The sequence below is a fragment of the Nyctereutes procyonoides genome, unplaced genomic scaffold (assembly GCF_905146905.1).
Source record: "Nyctereutes procyonoides isolate TBG_1078 unplaced genomic scaffold, NYPRO_anot_genome, whole genome shotgun sequence".
NCBI classification, from domain to species: domain Eukaryota; kingdom Metazoa; phylum Chordata; class Mammalia; order Carnivora; family Canidae; genus Nyctereutes; species Nyctereutes procyonoides.
The window spans coordinates 39,915,777-39,938,413 of record NW_026575146.1 but is presented as its reverse complement, the minus strand read 5'-3'; the positions used below and the strand labels follow the sequence as shown (position 1 = coordinate 39,938,413).

Below are 22,637 nucleotides of genomic sequence, written 5' to 3'. Positions count from 1 at the left end.
TGCCCTTCAAAGCCCCAGATAGGGCCTGGCCAGCTCGGTTCCATCCACAGCCTAAGCACTCCCATCCCCAAACTCAGTCCAAACTCCTGAGTGGCTAGAAGACCCTTCCTGAAGGGCTGTCTCTGCTCTCAGGGCCCAATCTGCCCACTCCCCACGCTCAGCCACGGGGGGCGGGGACACAGTCTCGGGGTGCTCCCAGGTGAGGCAGCACAGGAACACCTGCCCCAGCCTGGTGCTGGAGGCAGACTGGCTGCCCCCACCCCCGTCTGTGGGACACAAGTGCTCCTGCACCATCCTGAACATCTTGCACACCTACTGCCTGTGGGATCTAGATTCCCATCAGATGCACTCACTTGACACTGAAAGACTGAGCGGTTAGGGGGTCAGGGTACAGAGGGGGCCAGATGCAGGTCGCAGGTGCAGCCTCCAGCCATCTGGGAGCCACCTGTGAACGAGATGCTCTCCAGACCCTTCTCACCTTTCTGCAGGCACCCACATCCCTGCACTAAGCCCTTGCTGCTTCACACAGCTGGAATGGTTTCTCTGTCTGCCCCTGGCCCTGACAGACCCATTGACTCGCCTTTCTCCACCACTCAGGGCACCCTGGGGACGCGGGACACAGCCCGGCCCATCCCCAGCACACTGCCAGCACCCAGCAGGGGAAATACTGGAGACTTCTGTCTGGAAAATCAGTGGGGATTAAAAACAGAAAAGCTCTTGTAGAACCCTTCCGGGCTTCAATCAATCACAGTAATAAGAGGTGATTAAAAAAAAAAAAAAATCAAAGAAACTGTTTTGACCTGTACAAGTCAGCTCTGCCCCCAGGAAAACCACCTCCCCAGAAGGAAATCCCCAAGCTCTCCAATGAAGCCAGAACACTTTGAATGCTGCAGGAGATGTTGCGGTGGGGCCAGGGGGACCGGCGCGGGGTGGGCTGGGGGGACTGGTCTACACCCCGACTCAGCACTAACCAGCCAGCCTCCCTCAGGCACCTCCAGAAGTGAGAGGTGCTGGGGTAAAAGCACTCTGAAGACTCCGGGGCAGGACAGATGACCAGACTTCTTAACGATGGCCACTTCCTCTTTACAAAGTCAATTTCAGAGCCAAATGCAGCTACAGTTGTGGGGAGCGGCCCTTCCCCCCGCCCCCGAGTTCAGGTTGGCCCTCTGGCTTTCACTGCCCAGGGGCCACGGAAAGGTCTGCTCTGCTCAGTGACCCCTTACAGCAGCAAGGTGGGGGGGGGGGTGTTCAGACCACACATGCCCCCCCCCTCATGCCCCCACTTCTGTGGAGAGCCCGGGTCACAGAGGTGGGAGGCAGAGGTGAGGCAGGCCCCTTCCCCCTCCGCCTTCCTAGCTGCCCCTCCCTATAAGCTTTTCTCTTTCTGGACTCCAAACAGTTAACACTTGGCCAACATCTGGTCTCCTAGCCTGCAGCCTGGCTCTAACCCTCTGGCTTTTCCTCAATCAGCTCCTTCCCCTTATAAACGACTGTGACCCGACCCAAGCCTTTCTCCAGCCCTGCTGCAGCATTAATTTACATACTTAACAAATAAGTGAAAAGTCCAAAGCTCTAGGGGGATGAATGGCTGCAAGAAAGGAGCCTGGCACGAAGGTCACAAACACAAATACAGAGAAGGAGACTATTTCTGACTAATTCTACAGAGCCAAAAAGCCAACACAATAGCAGGAAGCTCCGTGATCACAGCCGTGAGCCTCTGAGCCACTGGGGTCTCTCAGGCTCCTCCTCCAAGCACTTCAGAGATGAAGCATAACCTGCCTGCACACACCTTTAGGGCCACCTGGAGGCTGGGGGGGGGTGGGGGGCACCAGAGACCCTGGTAAGTCTTTAGACCTGAAAATATTAATCAGCCTTCTGACAACAAAATGAAAGACTGAATTCAAGCACTCTGTGCCAGCTTCAGGAGAGAAGCAGACCTTTACAAGCAATTCTCCATTCACTTTTGGCAAAAACTACCTAAAATCTGGGGATCTGTTCATACTTAGGCCCTTTAAAAACTAGTTTGATATGTAAACAAATATTTACTTGGAAAAAAGGGGGAGACGCCTGGGTGTCTGCCTTCAACTCAGGTCATGAACCCAGGGTCCTGGGATCGAGCCTCACGTTGGGATCCTTGCTCAGTGAGGAGCTCTTAAAAAAAACAAAAAACAAATAAAGAAGAAAGAAAAAAGAAAGAAAAGAAAGAAAAGAAAGAAAGAAAGAAAGAATTTCACCACAAATGTGATGGCTTAAAAACATGACTACCAAGTCTCTGCCACCGCTCCCACTGGTGAAGCCTAACTCCCACCCTTTTCAGTTTGGGCTGGCCTCAGTAACCTGCTCCTAGGAATGCTGAAGAAGTGACCCACTCAGTGAAAGGCCTAGTGAGTTGGACAGTGTGCCCCCAAACTTCAGATCTTCCCAGAATCTAAGAAGCACCTTATTCAGAGACAGAGTCTATGCAGATATAATCCAGGTGACATGAAGTCATGAGGGTGGGGTGGAAGCCAGTAGGACTACGGGGTAGAGGGGCAGACACACAGGGAGATGGCCAGGACTGGAGCGACACTTCTAGGACCCATGCAGACCAGGTCAGAGACTGCAGGCAAACAGCAGAGGCCAGAGCCTGTTCCAGAAGGAGCCTCCCCCGGAGCCTTCTGGGGAGCACAGCCCTGGCTGACACCTTGATCTGGAACTTCTAGCCTCCAGAACCACGAAAGAATAAACTTCTGTTGTTTTAAGCCACCTGGTTTGTGGTACTTTGTTACAGGCCAGCCCTGGGAAATGCCTACAAAAGGTAACAGCCTCCCACAGGGGCACTCCCTCCCTCCTGTGGGGATGGCGCCCCAGGAACCTTCCAGCCTGCAAGCTTCAAGGAGGTCCAGCAGCTGTGGGGGGAAAGCCACCCTATGTGCTAGGGGCCTCGACCCCACTGAGGTCTGGGGTCACTGACACCAGCACCTGAGTGAGGGAAGCTGCAGGTGACAGTGAGCCTTCTGGCACTCAGATAGAACATGGAACAGACCAGTATCTACTGAGTGCTCCCAACTGCAGATGTGTGTGCACAAAATAAATGCCATCATGGCTTTAAACCACTGTTTTGGGGTAACTTGTGATACGGCAAATAAGCAGAACACCACATGTCTATATAACCCTGTTCCCCTAAATGACGCGTGTATCTTCATGTTCAAAACACAGGCACCTGTGCCAATGAGGCATCAAGGTAACCTGCAAAAGTTCCCTTTAGCAAACACTTATGGACTATATCCTTGTCTGGAAGTTGGCCCCTCCGTGCCCCTAAGATAACCATACATAATAAGTCAGGTGTTTCTGGGTTTTTAATGATATGCAAAAACCAGATGTGTTCCAAAGTGTTTCTCATTTAAAAGGCCCCTCTTATGTTCTAGCATCTTCACAGCACATGTACGTTTATAAAAGCTTGAGTATAACGATGATTTATAAATGCTTAGCTATCATCTTAATGTTTTAAAAAGGGTGTGAGGGGTTCTCAGTGGTTAACCCTGGAGGGATGGAATTACAGGGGGTTAAAATTTTTTTTTGGTATTTTCAAAACTAACAATAACGGTATTTCAATAATTTAAAAGATAACTGTTTTGAAAGTTACTGAAGGCTGCTGTACACAATCATTTTGTTTGTTTCAGAAAACTGAACATCCCTTCTCATCTACAGCTCAGGAAGCAACCATACCAGTGGTCCCACCAAGTTACAGAAGTCCTAGAAGGACGAAGTATGCAGAAACCTGCAGAGCTGCAATTATGTAGTCAAATCATCTTAACCACACCTCTTTCTGCAACAGAAGGGGAAGTAGAAAAGAAGGGAAATGAAAACAACAGGTCCATCTTCAAGGAGCAGCTAAAGTCTCACATGAAGTGTTTATCACATAAAAATCTGAGGCTTTGGTTCACATAAAAAAAAAATCAGTGGGATTTGGTTATTATCAAAACAGAAGCCAACTAAAAAATTCATAATAGTGACCATCTTTGGGCAGGAGGGAAAGGAGGAAGGAACAGAGAAGGGGAAACAAAGAGAACCTCAACTTGATAATGGTTTTTGTCTTAAATAATTTCTGGGAGAGGTATTAGCTTATCATTCCTCTGACCTCTCTGCACGTCCTGCTCTTTCATACTAAAACTGCTCCAGGCATCATTACAGCACCAAAGCCAGCTGGCGAGACCTCACGTGACGTTTCACGCCTGCCCGCCCACTCTGGGGGACATCTGAAGGGGCGCCTGAAAAGCCAGTCTCAGTGCTGAGGACCTGCAGACACACCCATATTCCAAGTCGGCAGGAGTTGGCAATGTTGGGGGAAAAAAGTGGTGAGCAGGAGGTTTGCAACTTGGCACATCTTCTAAAAATTTTCAGGGATTCCAGTAAACGTGGGTAAAGATGTAAGAAATAGCTTAGAAAAAACAGTATCAATGTCAATTACTTTGTAAGAGCACTGCCAGCTTACCTTCAGAGAATTCTCTCTCAATCATAATGCCCTCCACTTTAAAATCATTTCATTGAGAAAGGGTCAATAAAATGAAAATCCGGGTAAGACTATTTTATTTTTAAAAGTACAATACTGGGGTGCCTGGGTGGCTCAGGGGTTGAGCATCGGTCTTTAGCTCAGGTCGTGATCCCAGAGTCCAGGGATCGAGTCCCACATCAGGCTCTTTGCCTGCTTCTCCCTCTGACTGTGTCTCTGCTTCTGTCTCTCTCATAAATAAATAAAAGCTTTAAAAATATAAAAATAAAAAAACAAAAGTGTAATACTGCAAAACATCCAACATTTCCTCATCAGTGTCTGGATGAGCTACCTGTGTTGAAAGGATGTTTCAGGAATGTAGGCATGTAGGAAAATTTGTGCACCTGCACATGTTATGTGTATCATCTTTTAAGAAAAATTCAATATTCTCCAAGGCCCAACACCCAGAAAGTCTGATCCAGTGTAGATTTAAAATCCCCAGTGGGATCCCTGGGTGGCTCAGCGGTTCAGCGCCTGCCTTTGGCTCAGGGCGTGATCCCAGAGTTCCAGGATCGAGTCCCGCGTCAGGCTCCTGGCATGGAGCCTCCTTCTCCCTCTGCCTGTGTGTGTCTCTCTCTCTGTGTCTCTCATGAATAAATAAAATCTTTACAAGTAAAAAATAATACCTGTATTTGCGTAAGTGCCCAGGCGATTGTGACATGCTGCCTGGCAGGGCCTGAGTTTTCTCAAACAACTTTCCTAACAAACTAAGTTCATAAACGCCAACTTAATAAGCTGGACTGATAAGCCCACATCACTGAACACAACCGAGCAACAGAGGCTTTCCCAGGGAGCACAGCCCCCCATTACAAGGTGCCCGACGCACCGTTCACAGCCCGATTCTGGACCAAACAACAAAAGGGAAAAGATACCAGAGCCCAAAGGAGGCCCTGGCTCGGCCCTGTGCTCTCTGGCAAGCAGGACAGTCTATCAGCAGTCACACCCAGCCTGTCCCCAAAGTTCTCTGCCTTAGCATTCAAACCCGTGCTGCCCAACGTGGCTACCCAAATGTAGTCAAAACTAAATAAAGTTCACAATTCAGTTCCTCAGGCCCAGCAGCCACATTTCAGGTGTCCGACAGCCATACAGAGCCAGGGGACGTGGTTCAGCAGAACACCAAGAATGGCTGTTTCCCTCCTCGGGAATTCTATCACACGGAGCTGACCCGAAGCACTGATTTCATGACCACATTTTTCCTGAGGGGTCTGGCCTTCAAGCTCCTATCCAGGTGCCACCTGATGGCCACAATACCGTGCAGAGAACAGTCGCCATCCAGGGGGGGGGGGGGGCAGGACTCCAGGAGGTCAGAAATCTCTAAGTCATGTGACACTTGCAAACCGCACCCCCCAGATGCTGACACCCCCAGTCATCCCATGGCCGAGAAGCTCCATGAGACCACCAGACGATTCTTTAACATTCTGAAAAAGAGCCTGATTCCAATTCAAACTACTAGTGCTAACCTGAGAGAGAATGAACGTCCTGATGTAACAGCCAACCCTCTCTCTCTGAGAACCGCCTAGCCACACTGAAAGATTCGGGTTGGGTTTTTTGCCTGGGAATTTGGAATTGGGGCTCAAAGAGAGCTAGCTGGAATCCCTTGGTCTTCTGAAGCATGCAGATAAGCACAGCATCTCATCACCTGGCTTCAGCAACTAGGGACTTGGGCCGGCCTGGTTACCTGGGGCCCCTGCCACAGCCCCTGTGTTACACAGGGAGGGAGGGTTCTGGAGCACACCCCCTCACCGTGGCCTGCGTCTGCACAGAGAGGAGGGCGGCGCTCCTGCTGGCTGCAGGGATCTGGGCCTCATCCTGGGGAATGGCTCCACACTCAGCCTACGCACCAGTCTCACGGGTTTGTTGAGACAAATACAGGAAATGATCCCTGTGGACATTTAGCTTGGCGTCTGGCTGAAGAGAGACGCAGTGACGTGAGCTCTCCTCGCGGCTGTGGTGGCTGTCACGGTTACTTGCTGTGGCTCAGCCACAATGTTTACTCTTGGTTCTAATGGACTCCCCAGCATCTTCTTAATTCTTTCCTAAAGGTAGGGCAATTTTGTTCCATGGTTTCGATTTGGAATAAAAAAAAAAAAAACCCATACCAAAAAGAAGAGTATTACCACTACAGATGCTGTGGTTTACTCCCTCTATTTCTATGCCATTTACTGGTACCACAATTACTAGGACTAGTTATAATGACACTAGCTACCAGTTTTTTGAGTGTCTAGTCCATGCCAAGCATTGTGTGAAGCCCTCTATAAATATGAGCTCACTGAATCCTCACACTGTAAGGGGGAGTCTACTGTTATTCTCACTCAAGAGCTGAGAAAACAGACCAAGAAATTTAAGTGACTTGCCTAAAATCATGGAGCTAAGGAAAACAAGATCTGAACCTAGCTCTGCCTGACTGGACACCCCGTGCCTTTTACCACTACACCAAGCTATAGCAGAAATCTTCCTGAAGCTAAGAAACTAGCCCCCCGCTCCCAGTCCCACCCCAAAATTAGAAGAACTTTCTATCATATATTCTAAGGGTTAAAAAGTCCAAATGAAAAGGGACTCTCATTCTTCCCCAGTGACTGGCTGTCTCTCTTTCAAATGCATATTTTATCCTCTTTACCTGGACTCCTGGATTTTCAGTATCTGTTTATTGCAACTCTAAGAGACTTCCTCCCCCTGGATTTCCAAATAGTTCCTGAATGGGTGGGGCAGGAGAGCTGAGACCTTGCATCGTGCCCCCGTTTGAAAAGAAACCATAAAACAAGCATTAAGAACGGTTTCTTCCTATATAGGGAGAGGTTTTCAGGAAACAGCCAGTCAACCATATTTCAAAGAATGCCAAGCTTGAGCTCTTATCTCCACATCAGATTATGCTCCAGTGAACCAGCATCTCTATCTCAAGGACTCGCCTGTGGGAGGATGCTTCATGGACCGCATTACCAGGAATTCTCTAGAACAAACGGTTCTGTGCACAGCATATTCTCTGAGGAGTTTGCCCACCTGTACAGGAAACCCAGTTGTTTGCGGCCCATTTTATGGGGTCTGGAGCCAAACTAGCGCAAACTTACACCAAAGCAGAACGCCCATGAGCTGAAATTAACCAGCAACCTGTTTTCCTTCTCCCCACCCAAAAGGTACACCCACACTTTCATGCAACACATAGAACGATCCAGAAGCTTAGGGGAGAACAGAGAGATTATCACTCCTAGAATTTTGGGTTTCGTAGGGCAGTGGAATTTCAGAAGCATCTGGTAGACTGATGGAGTTAAGAGAACAAAAACACTTAAGCACAACAAGCAAACATGACTCAGGGCCACACACTCAAGTTATCTTCTATCACTACTATTTCAAAAAGAAAAAAATTTTAAAGTAAAAACACAGAAAAGCCAGAGGCTCCGAGTAAAAATCCTGTTCCAGACCACAGCTAGGAACAGAGGAAGCACTCCACCAGGCTGGATGGGCTTGTCACCCTACACTGCCCAGCGCGGGAGCCCATCTCTGCCCAGGCCCTGTGGGCAGCCCTGCGGGTCCCTTGCTCCCAGGGCCCCCTCCCCACCCCACACTCCCCAGTTCCCATCCCACTCTCCCTTCCTAACTGGGCAGGGGCCGGGTGCCAGACACATTCTCTGCACGTCCAAAGCCCAGATGGAATTTCTACCAACTCTATTCCTGAAGAATAAACTCTACTTTTTCCCAGAGATGTGCTTTAAGGAGTTATGTCTGTGTACATGCTATGAGCAATGTCTAGGTCCTATTCTAAAATCCGTTATGGGGGATTTATGGAGCATAAATAGTGTCACCCACAAAGTGAAGAAAAATTAGGAAACACTTTACTACAGCATTAAAACTGGAACAATTTCCAGAGAAGAAATACACATTTGTGAATATGATAAAGTACTCAGCAAATGAGTATTCTCTAAATCAAAATCACAAGAGCTATCACCTTACACCTGTCAAAAGGGCTAAAATCAAAGAGACAAGAAATAACAAGTGTTGCTGAGGATGTGGACAAAAGGGAACCCTCCTTCACCATAGGTAGGAAGGTATATTGGTGCAGCCATTGTGGAAAGCAGGAAAAGGTTCCTCCAAAAATTAAAAGTAGACCTACCGTATGATCCAGCAATTCTACTGCTGGGTATTTATCTGAAAAAAACACTAATTCAAATAGAGATATGTACCCCATGTTCACTGCAGCATTACTCACCACAGCCAAGACATGGAAGCAGCCCAAGCGCCCATCAACAGATGGATAAAGATGTGGTACATGCGCATGTGTACACACACAGACACACACACAGGAATATTACTCGGTCATGAAAAAGAATGAAATCTTGCCATTTGTGACAACACAGATGGACCTAGACAGCATTTCGGTAAGTGAAATAAATCTGTGAGGCAAATATGCCATGTGATTTCACTTACATGTGGAATCTAAAAACAAGAAACAAAATGGGTCATGGATGGAGAGCCGTCTGGAGGTGGGGGGGATGGGTAAAATACGAGGTGGGGGGGATTAAGAGGTTCAAACTGCCAAGCATAAAATAAATAATGTGGGGACCCAACGTCCAACCCAGGGGAGAGCTAACACGCAACAGCCTGATGAAGAGGCCGGTCCCACATTATCGCATGAACCCCCTCACGGCCCTGCATCTTCCCAGTGAGGGGAGTGCAATGGAGTCTCGACTGGCACCGGAGCAGAGCTAAGGGGTTAGGGCACAGGTCTTGCCTTCTCGTCCTGGTAGATCTTGTTGACACTCTCCAGCTGCGAGTCGTGGCTGGACTGGATGCGGTCGAGCTGCTCCCGCTGCTTTTCCAGCTCCCCCTGGAACTCGTTCTTCTTCAGCTCCACGGCGCCCCTCTCGGCGGCCGCCCTGCGGACCCTGCCCTCCAGCTCCACGATCCTGGTCTATGGGGACACCACACACGGCTGGTGAGGGCGAACCCAGGCTGACCCCGGGACCAGGCCGGGACAGAGAAGCCAGTTTGGGGGTTCAGGGGAAGGCACCAGCAGGAGACAGTACCTAGGGTGGGGGGGGTGCTCCCACTCAGCCCTGCGGGTCCCTCCCCCAGGGCCCCTCCCCAACCCCACACACCCCTGCTCCCAGCCCACTCCCCTTCCTAACCAGGCCCAGGCTGCTGCCAGACACCACCTCTGCAGGTCCTGCAGAGCCGGATGGAAGCTCTGCAAACCCTCCTCCTAGACGATAAAGTCTACTTCCTCCCAAGATGTGCTTTAAGGAGTTCTGTGTGTTATGAACCATCTTGGAAGTCAATGGTGTAGAAGCTACAACAGTTTTTCCCAGAGACACAGTATTATAAGTAGAGGAAGTCACTTGTCTGGGCTTCTTTGTCACCACTGCTAATCTTTAAGGAAATACCACCATAGCCCTCCCAGGGGCTCTGGGTGGCTGAAATGACGTGAGTACATAAAGTGCCTCATGCTTTACCAGGTGCTCAAATATTTAGTTCCGTTTCCCTCCTGCTGATGACAAAGCACTTAACTCTTTGGCAGACAGAACTTCTAGCAACAGATTCATCTCTCCTGCTCTGGACACCATGTCCACCTGTGCCCAGAGGATGGACTCCCGTGGAGTTCACACGAAAGCACCACCCCCTGGGGTGAGTAAGCCTGAGAGGACCTCACACGGAATGGGGCTTCATGGCTCAGAGCCCAAGCTCTGCCCTCAGAAAGACTGGGTTCAAATCCCCAGGCCTCTTGTACGTTCTCTGTGTCTCGATCTGCCTACCTGGGAAATGGGGAAAATGAAGTCCCAAACCTACAAGGTTTGTGTACAGAAGATAGTGTATACGATGTGTTGTTGAAGAAAAATTATTTGGATACTTGTTAAAACAGAAAGGAAAACTTCCTTCAAGACTCCTGCAATAGGGGATCCCTGGGTGGCGCAGAGGTTTAACGCCTGCCTTTGGCCCAGGGCGCGATCCTGGAGACCCGGGATCAAATCCCACGTCGGGCTCCCAGTGTATGAAGCCTGCTTCTCCCTCTGCCTGTGTCTCTGCCTCTCTCTCTCTAACTGTGTGCCTATCATAAATAAGTAAAAAAAAAAAAAAAAAAAAAAAAGACTCCTGCAATAGGGGTCACGTCTATGCAGTAGGGGAGAGAACCGGCCCCACTCCGAACATAGCCGAGACAGCTAAGAGTTTACAGCCAATGGCAGAGGGAGCGGTCAGTGGAGGAAGACTATCAAGGGGAGACCTCAAGAGCAGGGGGATTTCTGGCTAAAGGCAGGCGAAGAGCTCAGACATCACGGGAGAGGCAGCAGGTGCCTGACCAGATGCTGGGGGAGGGGATGATTTAGCAGGATTCTTTGCTAAGTGGCTGGGTAGGCTGCAGACGGGATACAGGAGGCCAGGAGGGAGGCCTCATGGAGAGGAGGGGTCAGAGCTGCCTGACCATAGTCTCTGTCCTTGCTCAACACTGCCGGACCCATGATAGGCAGTGATAACGGGAAAGCTAAAGTTACCCTTCCTTACATGATGATTTTAACAACTGGCCCATCTAAGCACACACTTCTCACACTTGTCACCCAAATGCATTTCCAATACCACTCTTTGAGGTCTAGCGTGGACTGGGGGGCCCGACGGGCTGTGGTCTGTGTACCGAAGCAAGCCGTCTTCCCAGAAACGGTCCCCACAGCTGGACTAAAAATCATTCACTCACAGGACAAGCAGAGGCGGCTGTTCCGGTAGCAATCCCAAATCACAGAGAGGTCCTCTCCCACCCAAGAGCAGAGCTGGCCTGGAGAGTCTAGCCCGTGGCTGAGTGCAGGGTACCTAGAGCCCCAAACTCACGATAAGAAGTACACGCATGCTGGACGGAATGCCTCAGGGCGTGGCAAACAGCAAACCCCTTGACCCCAGCACCCGGCAACTTTAAATACTTTGACACCCATGCAAATACAAGCAAAACACCTGCAGATCCACACTCCGCGAGCTGGCGATCCAGTAGTTGAAGCCCAGGACGATGATGCAGGCCACCAGGGCAGCCAGCACAAGGGGTGGCGACTTCATGCTCCTGCGCCCGTTTCCCAGTCCCATCATCTCAAAGGCTGGTTGAGAATCTGCCAAATAGAACAAGCCCATGAGCCTTTGTACAGCAGCGCTGGGCCTGGAGTAGACCACGTGCGCCGGCACAGCCGACACGAAGGCACTTTGCCTGGACACACGATCCCGCAGGAGAGAGCCATGTAAGTAGCACAGCCTGAGCCCACCAGGCTGGGTGCCCTGTGCTGCGGGCCAGCCCCCCAGGACAGGCTCGCAGGAGTGGGCGTCGTCCTGAAGCCCCAGCACCTGTGGCCCGAGACCTCGGGCAGGTAACAATCTCTCATGCACGTCAGTTTCCTCCGCTGTCAAACGTTAGGGTGAGTGTAGTACTTACCACTCCAGTACAGGCTGACGTGAATCACCTGTTTGAACAGAGACAGCAAATATCAAATGCTTCCACATCACCTTAGGGGGGGAAAAAACCATTTCTCATTGTTCCCCGAAGAGCTCTTTTTGATTTGAGACCTAACAAGGAAGGGGTTTTCGCCCCTGGACAGAATCACTAATGACACCCAAAGCATTTGTTGAGCAAAGCCAGAAAGCACCCGGGAGTGTAGATGCCCACTAAGTCACGGCCCACTGTGGACCCCTCCACTCCGCACACGCACACGCTGTACACACTCACGGTGCTGCCTGCAGGAGAGGCGCTGGCCCAGGCCTCCTCAGAATGGCTGCTTCTCTCAGCGCGCAGCGCGGCCACCTTAGCAACACCGCTGCAGAGAGCAGCCCCTTGTCCAGAGAATCCCAGACGCAGCTTACAAGGTTTGTCTCGGGCTTCAACCCGAGACCGGGCTGCCGGGATACCAGCACTGTGCACCGAGCATGGAAAGCCGACCTTCCCAAAAGGCTTTGCTGAGCCAGACAGAACAGGACCTGATCAGAGGGAGGGCAGCATGCACAATAAAGGCCACCTCTGAGAGCAGGTACACTTCAATGCCAGGTGTGGGGGGGGGGGGGCCACGGGAGGGGACAGGGAGGGAAGATCCCAGGGACTCAGCTTCCAGGTTCAATTCCTGCGAGCAAGAATAGAGAAGAGCTGACAGGGCCAGCTCTCCCCCCAGGTGTTCCTATCTAGGTGTGTCACCAGGAGACCTCTGCAGGAGTCTACATGGGGATAAATGAGCAATCTCTGGAATTGCCTGAAATAAAGCACCACCAGAATTCTGAAGCACAGACCTGACCTCAGCCTCTGCTGGTGCCTTCCTCACCAGATGAAAGAGGGCGAAAAAACTTTAAAAATCAAATATCAGTTGAAATCAGCAAGCACTATATATATTAAAGGAAGGTAATGCTCAGAAATACTAAACTTCTAGAAAATTCTATATCCCTGCTGAAAACGTGTCTTCACTCCCCCATATCTGATTTTGCTCACAAAAGTCTTTTTTACTCTTTTTAAACTTTAAAAAGTATGTATAAAACTACAAATACAAATGGGGAGAAAGACCACACAGTCAAGCGTGAAATGAGGTCTCCCCTCTAACGGCAGCATCCTTCTATTCCAGCTGCTCTCAACCCTCACGGACTCCTGCATCACCTGGAACGGAGGCACAGCCCAATCCTTCACCTGCAATTCAATGGGTGTAGAGAAGGGCCCAGGTATTGGTAGTTTTCAGTGCTCCCGGGCGATTCTAATATCCAGCCACTCTCCTAGATATCATTCTGCATGTTTCTTGACATTTATACAAGCATCGACGTACATATTTTTAAATCCAAACAAGATCATTCACACTGTTCTGTAATGTCATGAGTCACTTAGTCATACATCTTATCGCACTTTTCCTGGTTGCACATTACAGTTTGCTCTTTTCAAAGTTCTGAATGGGCACCACTGTGTGCAAGGTTTACTTAACCTCCTACAGAGGGCCTTTCGGCTTATTTCCAACAATGCTGCCATGAACACCCTTTCACATCCACACCTGGGTTTGCAAACCCCTATCCAGGTGTGCGATCCCCAACACACAATCCTGAAATCCGAATTGCTCTAAGAGCCCAAAGGGAGTTTTAAAAACTTACCCATAGCAACCAAACCTGACCTGAACTCAGATCAAGGTCTGATCAGAACTTACCCAAAACTACTTAAAGTCTTTATCTTTCTCCCTTTGTGTGAATATTCATATGTCTTGCTGCAGAAAGATTAGTGTTCAAGTACAGGGTGCTCCGCAGATCCTGCTGGGGTTGTCACATAATATATAATGAATGCATCTTATAATCTTCTGAATTCTGACAAAATTCTGAATTCCAAATACCTCTGGCTTCCAGGGATTTGGGAAGGGAGGAGGAACCAGCAAGGAGCTTACTCTATATGAGGCACTCAAGTGTTTCCAACACAGCGGTCCCTGAAGCCTCTCAGCAGTTCTGAGGGGCACTAATTGCCCCCATTGTGCAAGCGATGGAATAAATCACAGACAGCTGTAAAAAAATTTCAAGAAGTGGTCCTGCTGGGTCATTGGTATTTAAAACTGATAGAGCTTATTGCCTCCAAAACATTTAGCAAATTACAAAGCACAAAGAGTAGAAAACTCTGGACGACACTGCCTTAGCCAGGTGATCAAAGTGAATACAACTACTAGTGGGACAGACATCACAGTCCACCCAATGGGATGCACCAGGGAGGAAAGTTCAGAGGAACTTATATTGAGGGACATTCTATATTCAAAAAGTGTTAATTTAAAATCATGGAAAACAAGGAGAGTGAGAAACTGTCAGAGACGTGACAACTAAACAAAGGGATGGGTGGGTGAGGGATCTACTATGTTTGCAACTTTCATAAATTCAAGTCACCTAAAAATTTTTGGATAGATCTTATTCCATTGGCTTCCAAAGCAGTTCCAATAATTTACTCTCCCACTAGTAGAGAGAAATGTCTGTTTTCTCACACAATAACACCAAAATAAAACTTCTGATGTTTGGCAAGCTCATCAGTAATGATGTTTTAAAATACATTTCTTGGGGTGCCCGGCTGGCCCAGTCCATAGAGGATGTGACTCTTGATCTTGGGGTCATGAGTTTGAGCCCCACATTGGGCAAAGAGCCTACTTTAAAAAATATACTTCTTAGCATAAATGAGCATCTTTCCATTTATTGGCCATTGGTTCATTTTAGTGAAATGTGTTTTTATACTTTCTGCCCATTTTTTTTTAAAGATTGTATTTATTCATGAGAGAGAGAAAGAGAGAGGCAGACACAGAGAGAGGGAGAACCAGGCTTCCCATAGGGAGTCCGATGTGGGACTTGATCCTGGAACTGGGACCAAGCCCTGGGCCAAAGGCAGACACTCAACCACTGAGCCACCCAGGCATCCCTTTTCTGCCCATTTTTAAACTTGGGTGTTCACCTTGTTGAATTGTAAGAGCTCTTTGTATGTTAAATCTTTGGTATTTCACGAGGATATCTTTTGTTCTCAATTTTTCATTTGTTCTTTAACTTTTTCACTTTTTCTTTGAATTTTTTGCCCATAGTTTTGGGTTGTTGGTGATGTTTTTAAAACAACCTACTCTTATCAATCTTTTATCATGTCTGGATTTTGCTTACACTTTTTTTTTTAAGATTTTATTTATTTATTCATGAGAAACACAGAGAAAGAGAGAGGCAGAGACACAGGCAGAGGGAGAAGCAGGCTCCGTGCAGGGAGCCTGACGTGGGACTCGATCCCAGGACCCCAGGATCATGCCCTGGGCTGAAGGCAGACGCTAAACTGCTGAGCCACCCAGCGATCCCGATTTTGCTTACACTTAAAAAGACATTTCTACTCTAAGTTTAGAAGCACATTTACTCATATCTCCTCTCAGCATACCCATGGCCTCATATATTTATTTAAATCTTCCATCTACTTGGAGTTCCCTTTTGGTGTAAGGAGTAAAAAATCCAAAAAATATTGGGTTTTGGTGTGTGTGTTTGAGAGGAGAGAGAGAGAGAGAGAGAGAGAGAGAGAGAGAGACACGGCTAGCCAGTTCTGTCAGCACCCTTTACTAAAAAATATATTTTTACCTAGGGCTTTGAAAGCCTATCTTCATCTACACTTAATTCCCTAACAATATACTTCTAGATGGAGTCCATGTATGAGTGTTTATTTTATTCCAGCAGATAGAAGTCAATGGATGGATATACTACAAGCCTGAAAACAATAAAAAATCTCAATTCCCACTTCAAGGTAAGTATTCTGATGATCATTCAAAACTCTTTCTTGAGCCTATTAGAATGTACTGACCAACTATCCTGAGACAGGTGCTGTGCTAGCACCAAGCAACTCAGGACAGTGTTAAAAGAATAAACTCTAGAACCCATTGTCCAGCGTCAGACTCCGGTTCCACCTCTTAGGAGCCATAGGACCTATCTGAGCATCACTGTCCTCACAAGGTTATTGTGAGGATGTAATGAGTTAAGATATGAGAGGTGCTTAGAACCACACATGGCACATAGTAATTGCTCAATAAATTTGACTATTAGAGATGGAAAGATGAATAAGAAATCATTTCTAGATCTAGTCGTTTCCCCATTTCATAAAGAAAAGGTGATGAATGTCTTCCTTCCACCATCATTCTACTTTATAAGGAACCAGCTTTATGCATTCGTGCTATTGACTCTGCTGTCAATGAAGCAGCAGTAACTGCCATCACCTGAGGCAGACTCCTCGCTGCCACCACGGCACCAGACACCCCAGACCAGGACCCCATTATGAAAAAGAGAGGTTCTGGGAAGCCCAACATGAGCCTGGTCTCAGAAGCCCCTTGATATGACCCAACATTTAGCTGGCCAGGAAGCCATGCAGCTGCCCAGAGGGCACAGACAGGAGAGCCTGGGGCTCCTAAGGGACACAGGGCCACTTGACTAAGGAGGTGAGCACAAGGGAGGGCAGCCGGGAACTTTGGCGCAACTTTCAGGACTGTAGAAACCTCTGCTGCTGAAAACAGAAGACCAGATACAGGTAGGAAATGATGAAGGCTAAGGTGGTAACTCGGAGCCATCATTGACAAGTGTCAGGTACTTCAAACACTCTCCTTCCCCAACCTTAGTTCTCTGGGCCGAGGGGGTGACGGCAGGGGTGGGAGACGATTGCATCAGGTATATTAATATTCACTGTAACTGGGGCTTCAGAATGGGTTCTGTCTCGTACTTGACTGTATCTGACACACTGAAAAATGGTTAACCTAAATCAGCTGAACTCTGTGGAACCCCCAGGCTTCCCTGGAGAAAAAGAAAGTGATGTGTTTCTGCATTAAATGTCTCTTGGTAATAGGAAATGTGAAAAAAATTGCACATTCTTTCCTACTGGCTTCATTTTAAAAATTCAACCTACTGGTTAAAATTATTGTTTGCATGTAAGACAAAGATCTTTTATAGGGGATCCCCGGGTGGCTCAGTGGTTTAGCACCTGCTTTTGGCCCAGGGCGTGATCCTGGAGTCCCGGAATCGAGTTCCTCGTCAGGCTCCCTGCATGGAGCCCGCTTCTCCCTCTGACCTGTGTCTCTGGCTCGCGCTCTCTCTCTCACATGAATAAATAAATAAAATCTTTAGAAAAAAAAAATCTTTTTGTAACAGAAGAAAAACCTCGAATTACTTAAGAAAGGCACCTGAAAATGAGCAACCTGCCAAATACACTGGCCCCTTGATTTACTTTTTTTTTTTCTTGTTTACTTATTTCCACATAGGTCTTTTTCTTCTTTTTCTAAGATTTAAGAGAGAGCACTCAAGCAGGGGCAGGATGGGCAGAGGGAGACAACTAGAGAAGTTTAAGGAGGTTCTGCGTTCAGTGCAGAGCCTGACGTGGGGCTCAATCTCACCACCCTGAGATCATGACCTGAGCTGAAATCAAGAGCAGGACGCTTACCCAAATGAGCCACCCAGGTGCCCCAAGAATTTATTTTTAAGTAATCTCTATACCCAACATGGGGCTTGAACCTACAACCTTGAGATCAAGAGTCACATGCTCTACGGACTGGGGGCCCCTCCACATGGGGGTTTTTAATCATATAGGCAGATACTGTATGTAAGAGCAATCGAGTCAGAACAGCTCATTAGACCCAACGTGACCGATGCGGAAACCATACAGCTTCTCCCGTGGGAGAGCCCCACCTTTCTTCCTTCTCCAAAACGGCCTCACCTGGATCTCGGAGACTCTGCAGGAGGCTTAGCAGGAAGCCCAGAAGTCCCTCTGCACTGACCAAACAGACCTGAGACGCCCCGCTCAGGGCAGATGAAGGATTCGGTCACCAACAATTTTCTGAGGGTTTAAAAACATTCTGCCCTGCCCCAAGAATGTCCCCAAGCAGAGGTGAGCACGCCATGCCAGCCTGTTTTGTGAACACAGCCGCCCCAGCTTCCTTGAGGGCCACAGCTGTCTCTGGTTCCAGACAGCGTTGATGAGCTGATCCAAATCCACTCATAGGGTTATTATGAGGACCGAACCGGTTAAAATACTTATTATCTGGCCCCTTACAGAAGTTTTTTAACTCCCGCTCTAAGCCATTAGCGTTGAATGACCAGGTCCACAGCATTCTCCTGAGATTGCTCTAAAAGCTGACCAGGAAGTGCAGAGAATTTCGTCTTACTTCCCCAACCCCCAATTACAAACATCATGTTTCCCCAGCCCTGGAAGCTGACAGTTTATAAAGGAAAAACTTAAACATTATGGTGATCTTAGTAATACCGTACTGCATATTTGAAAGTTGCTAACAGGGTACATCTTAAAAGTTCTCACAAGAAAAGAATTTTGTGACTGTGGTGACAGACATTAACTGGATTAATTGTAGTGGTCATTTCTGCAATACATACTGACTTGGGTTAGGGCTGCTGAATCACTACATCGTACTCCTGAAACTAGCGTGACATCAGTTATACCTCAAAAAAATTTTCTTAAAAAAGTTTTAAAATTCGTGTGCATGACAGGGTGCCTGGGTGGCTCAATCAGTTAAGCAGCTGCCTTTGGCTCAGCTCATGATCTCCAGGCCCTGGGACAGAGCTCCACATCAGGTTCCTTGCTTGCCCCACTCCCTCCGCCCCTCCCCCAGCCCTCCAGCCCTGCTCATTCTCTCTCTCTCTCTCTCTCTCTCTCTCTCTCTCTCTCTCTCTCTCTCGAATATTTTTTAAAAATTCACGTGCATGTTTAGTATTACATACTGAAAATACCAAAGAGCAAGATGGACAACTGAAAATGAATGAGAGGAACCAAATTCCATTGTACTTTTTCCAGCACTTGAAATTTTCTGAAGAAAGGCCACCTCCTACATGGATGCCAAGACTACATTTTGGCAGTAACTCCCGAATTTTCCTCTAGTTCAAGAGTTGGCAAACTGTAGCCCAAAGGCTGAATCCTGCCAGCCACCTGTTTCTGTACACTGCCTATAAGCCTAGTTTTTCAGTTTTTAATGGTTAAAAAAATAAAAAGAATATTTCATGACACGTGAATAGCACATGCAATTAAAATGTGGGGGTCCATAAATAAAGTTTTATAAGGACACAGTCACTCCCACTCATTTATCCCTTGTCTATGGCTGTCAGGTTACAAGAATTGAGTCCACCAACAGGGCACATGCATCCCAAAGGGTAATGGAAGATGCTCCACAGGGCTAGAGAAGAAAATCTGAGAAGTTATGTTAATTTGTATTCATGAAACATAGTGATATAACTATTACATAAAAAAACTTGAAACTATATTATATGTAAACTAATCATATTAAGGATCTTATACCATCTTCCATTTTACTAATTCTATTACACGACCATAAAATATCAACAACAGTGCTAATAAAAGTAGAAACTGACCTGCATGCTAAGTCTCTCTGTTGAAAGGCACATGGCCCCAACCTGTGAGGTGCCTGAGGAACTCCTCTGACCTCGGCACTGTGCACAGAGAGGTGGACGGACAAATTATAACCAGACTAAACCTTACAGAGGCTAAGAAGCTTTAAGATTCATGTAAAAAGCACAAATTAAAGTCATTCTAGTAAACATAAGCACGGGCAAACACAGGCCCACTGCTGGGAAGGCACATCTTCAGTTCTGCACGAACCATGTCCCAAAGTAAAACCTATGATGATATAATCAGATCTGGCAAGAAACAGGCCAAAAATATTCACAATTCAAGGAGTATATGAAATAGGGCTTTACCTCTACTGCCACTAAGCATGAATCCAGCTCTAAGAAGTATTCTGGACCTTGAGATACAAGACAGTAATAGCACGTGCACCTGACTTATAAATAACAAAACCACAGGGGAGTGCTAAACATCTGTGTAATTGAGATAGCTGATATATAACAATGAATTAATTTTAAGTTTATTTTTATTTTTTTAAAGATTTTATTTATTTATTCATAGACACACAGAGAGAGAGGCAGAGACACAGGCAGAGGGAGAAGCAGGCTCCATGCAGGGAGCCTGATGTGGGACTCGATCCCGGGTCTCCAGGATCACACCCCAGGCTGCAGGCGGCGCCAAACCGCTGCGCCACGGGGGCTGCCCAAGTTTTTGTTTTTTAGATTAATGAGAATGATCAAAAAAGTTTGGAAACCATAGCAAGTTACCATCTGTATCAGTATGATCATTATTATATCATACTCTGACGTACATTTTCCTCCTGTCGGGCACTAATTAATCTTCAAAATCTTAGCTAAGGAAAGTGCTATTAACACAGTCCTGAAGGGTTTTAAACAAAAATAAGATCAAAATATTGTAACAATCAGAGAAGGCATGATTTTTTCCCCTCCAAAAGTGTAGGAAATTCACTGTGCGAAACAAAGCAGATTCCCTGGGAACTTGGTAAGGACTTCTGAAACTTCAAGCCAAGTCCTTTCATGTGATGTCATCATTAACTGGAAAAGTCGAGAAAAGAAAATGACCATAACCTAAGAATGTTTTTTTGTAGGAGGAAGTGGAGAGCAGGAAAATGAAATACTACTCACGCTTTTCTAAGGTAAGACAAAAGCCTATCAAGACCATTTCTCCTACTTTTGGGAAAAAAAAAAAAGTGTTTTTTGTTTTTTAAACAATAAAAAAAGAAGTATTTTTCTCTTATCCAAATGATGGATGTTCTTTCTCACCTTAGGTCATTCAAAAGAAAATAAAAGGTAATAAAGCAATACAACTACATTAAAGCCAGGGCATGGGGCCTCTCATCCGTCATCTCCTGCTCTCCCTTCTCTGGGGCTGGCCTTCTCTAGAGGCCACGCCACCTCCAAGCTCCTTTCCACTACTGTACCAGCCACAGGACACTGCTCAGCACAGCCTGCTAGAAGCCTCCTCCCTCGAGAGGCAGTTTCCCCAGGCTCTGCCCTTCTACCTTGTGCTTCAGACGCAGAAAGCCTGTCTGCACATTCACAGGGTTTTCAATAAGGTCAGCAGTTTCCTCCTTGCTGGGGGAAAGTGGCCACAAAAGCCAAATGAAGACAGATAGCCCCTGACACATTCAACCATCCTCACTTCTGTTTCTGCCCTACCCCTCAAAAAATAATATAAATACAAAAATCTTTTCATCCCTCATCAATAACCCGGCCCATTGCCAACAATTAGAAAGGAGACGGCATCCTTAGCTCCCCAGAGCAATGTCGTCCATATCTGATCCCCTTTAGTCCCCATAACCACTCCTTCCTCTCATTCTTGGTCCTACATTATAACAAAACCCATGGGGGGGAGGGGGTGATAACCTCTGCATAGGAAACCAAAACACGTCTGGAAGAGCTGTTTTCTTTAAACATCCTAGGGATTGAATGTCTTTTTGACCAATGATATCTTAAAAATTGAGTTCTGGCCTAAGGATAGCATGTCTTACCATATTGCTGGTTGTACTTACAAATAAAATTATTCTTCCCAAGTGCATGAGCTTACCTTAATCTATAGCATAAGCAGGAGGAGCCAGACCGCCAAGAGATTCCACCGCTCCCCTGGTCTCATGCTCCAAAAATCACAGAAATACTGAAACTGCCTAAATTTGAGTCAACATGACGGCCGTAAGTCAAGGAGAGTCACTCGAAAGCTGTTAAGTATTTCATCAGACTGTGGGACATCTTAATAATCCATCCCTAGGAATGTGCGGAATTTGGAGCTATAGGGCTTTGGAGAACCCAAACCAGACAAAGGAAATCTCAGACTCGCGAAAGCCGCACAAGTTTGGTCATGCAGACCTCGAGAAGAGATCATCGCAAAGTGACCAGCGACGTCACGGCATCCCCAGCACCACGGTCCTTAAATCATACTGAAAAGAACATTCATCGAAACGGGCACTGCCTTATTTCACCTTAAAAAAAGAAATCATCACAGACAGCACACAGAGTGCGAAGCAAACTGTATATGAACCCAGGAGACTATTTTTACAGCGGAGCAAAAGTTGTGCGGATGCTGCCCACAGTCCCAGGCTGGAAACGCTCGTTCGGGCGCGAGCCTGGAGCAGCCCCGCCACCGGCTCGCGGCCCCGGGTCCCCTGCCCACGCGGCCGCCGCCTCCCCCGGCGCCGGGGACGAGCGCCGCTTCGGGGCCGCCCGCCTCCACCCCGGGCGCCGCGCGACAGCGGAGAACAAAAAGGCAAGGCCGCGCGCGGCCCCGACCCCGCGGCCCGGGCCCGGAGCCCACGCGCTGCCCTCGCGGCGGCCGGGGCCGGGGCCGGGCGGGAGGGGGCGCGCGGGGAGGCGGCCCCGGGCGGCTCGGGCTCGCGGGCTCCGGGGACCCGCTGCGGCGCGGGCGGAGGAGCGGGGAGGCGGCCGGGCGCCGCGCACTCACCTCCGGCCGCGGCTCGACCGCTCGGCGCCGCAGGACCCGCTCCCAGGCCGCCCGCCGCCGGCCTCGCGCTCCCGTCCGCCCCGCGCCGCGCCCAGCACCGCCGCGTCTCCGGCCTCCGCAGCGGCGAGTCCCCGCCCCCGGTCCGCGCCGGCGGCGTGGGGAGGAGGTGGCGCCGCGAGCGCCGGGAGGCGAGGCCGGGCCGGGGCCGGGGCCGGGGCCGCGCCCGCCTGCACGCCCCCCTCCCCGCGCGCCCCCCCTCCCCGCGTGGCCCCTCCCCGCACGGCCCCTCCCCGCGCGGCCCCCTCCTCGGCCGCCCCCCTCCCCCCGCCCCCCCCCCCC

General features: G+C 48.5%; 1 protein-coding gene across 2 annotated transcripts in view; it reads right to left on the bottom strand.

Annotated features, from left to right (window-relative positions):
• Positions 1-22,422, bottom strand: part of GOLM1 (golgi membrane protein 1) — a 53,648-nt gene extending 31,226 nt beyond the window's left edge. The window contains exons 1-3 of one of the 2 annotated variants that reach the window (XM_055311998.1): positions 22,299-22,422; positions 11,459-11,607; positions 9,255-9,434 (exon numbers count right to left, since the gene is read on the bottom strand). In XM_055311998.1, the coding sequence (XP_055167973.1) occupies positions 9,255-9,434; positions 11,459-11,587 (309 nt within the window). In that variant the 5' untranslated portion in view covers positions 11,588-11,607; positions 22,299-22,422. Of the gene's footprint in view, positions 1-9,254; positions 9,435-11,458; positions 15,475-22,298 lie in introns of those variants that run through there. The other variant, XM_055311997.1, reaches the window with a different exon arrangement.
• Positions 22,423-22,637: the final 215 nt, after the last annotated feature.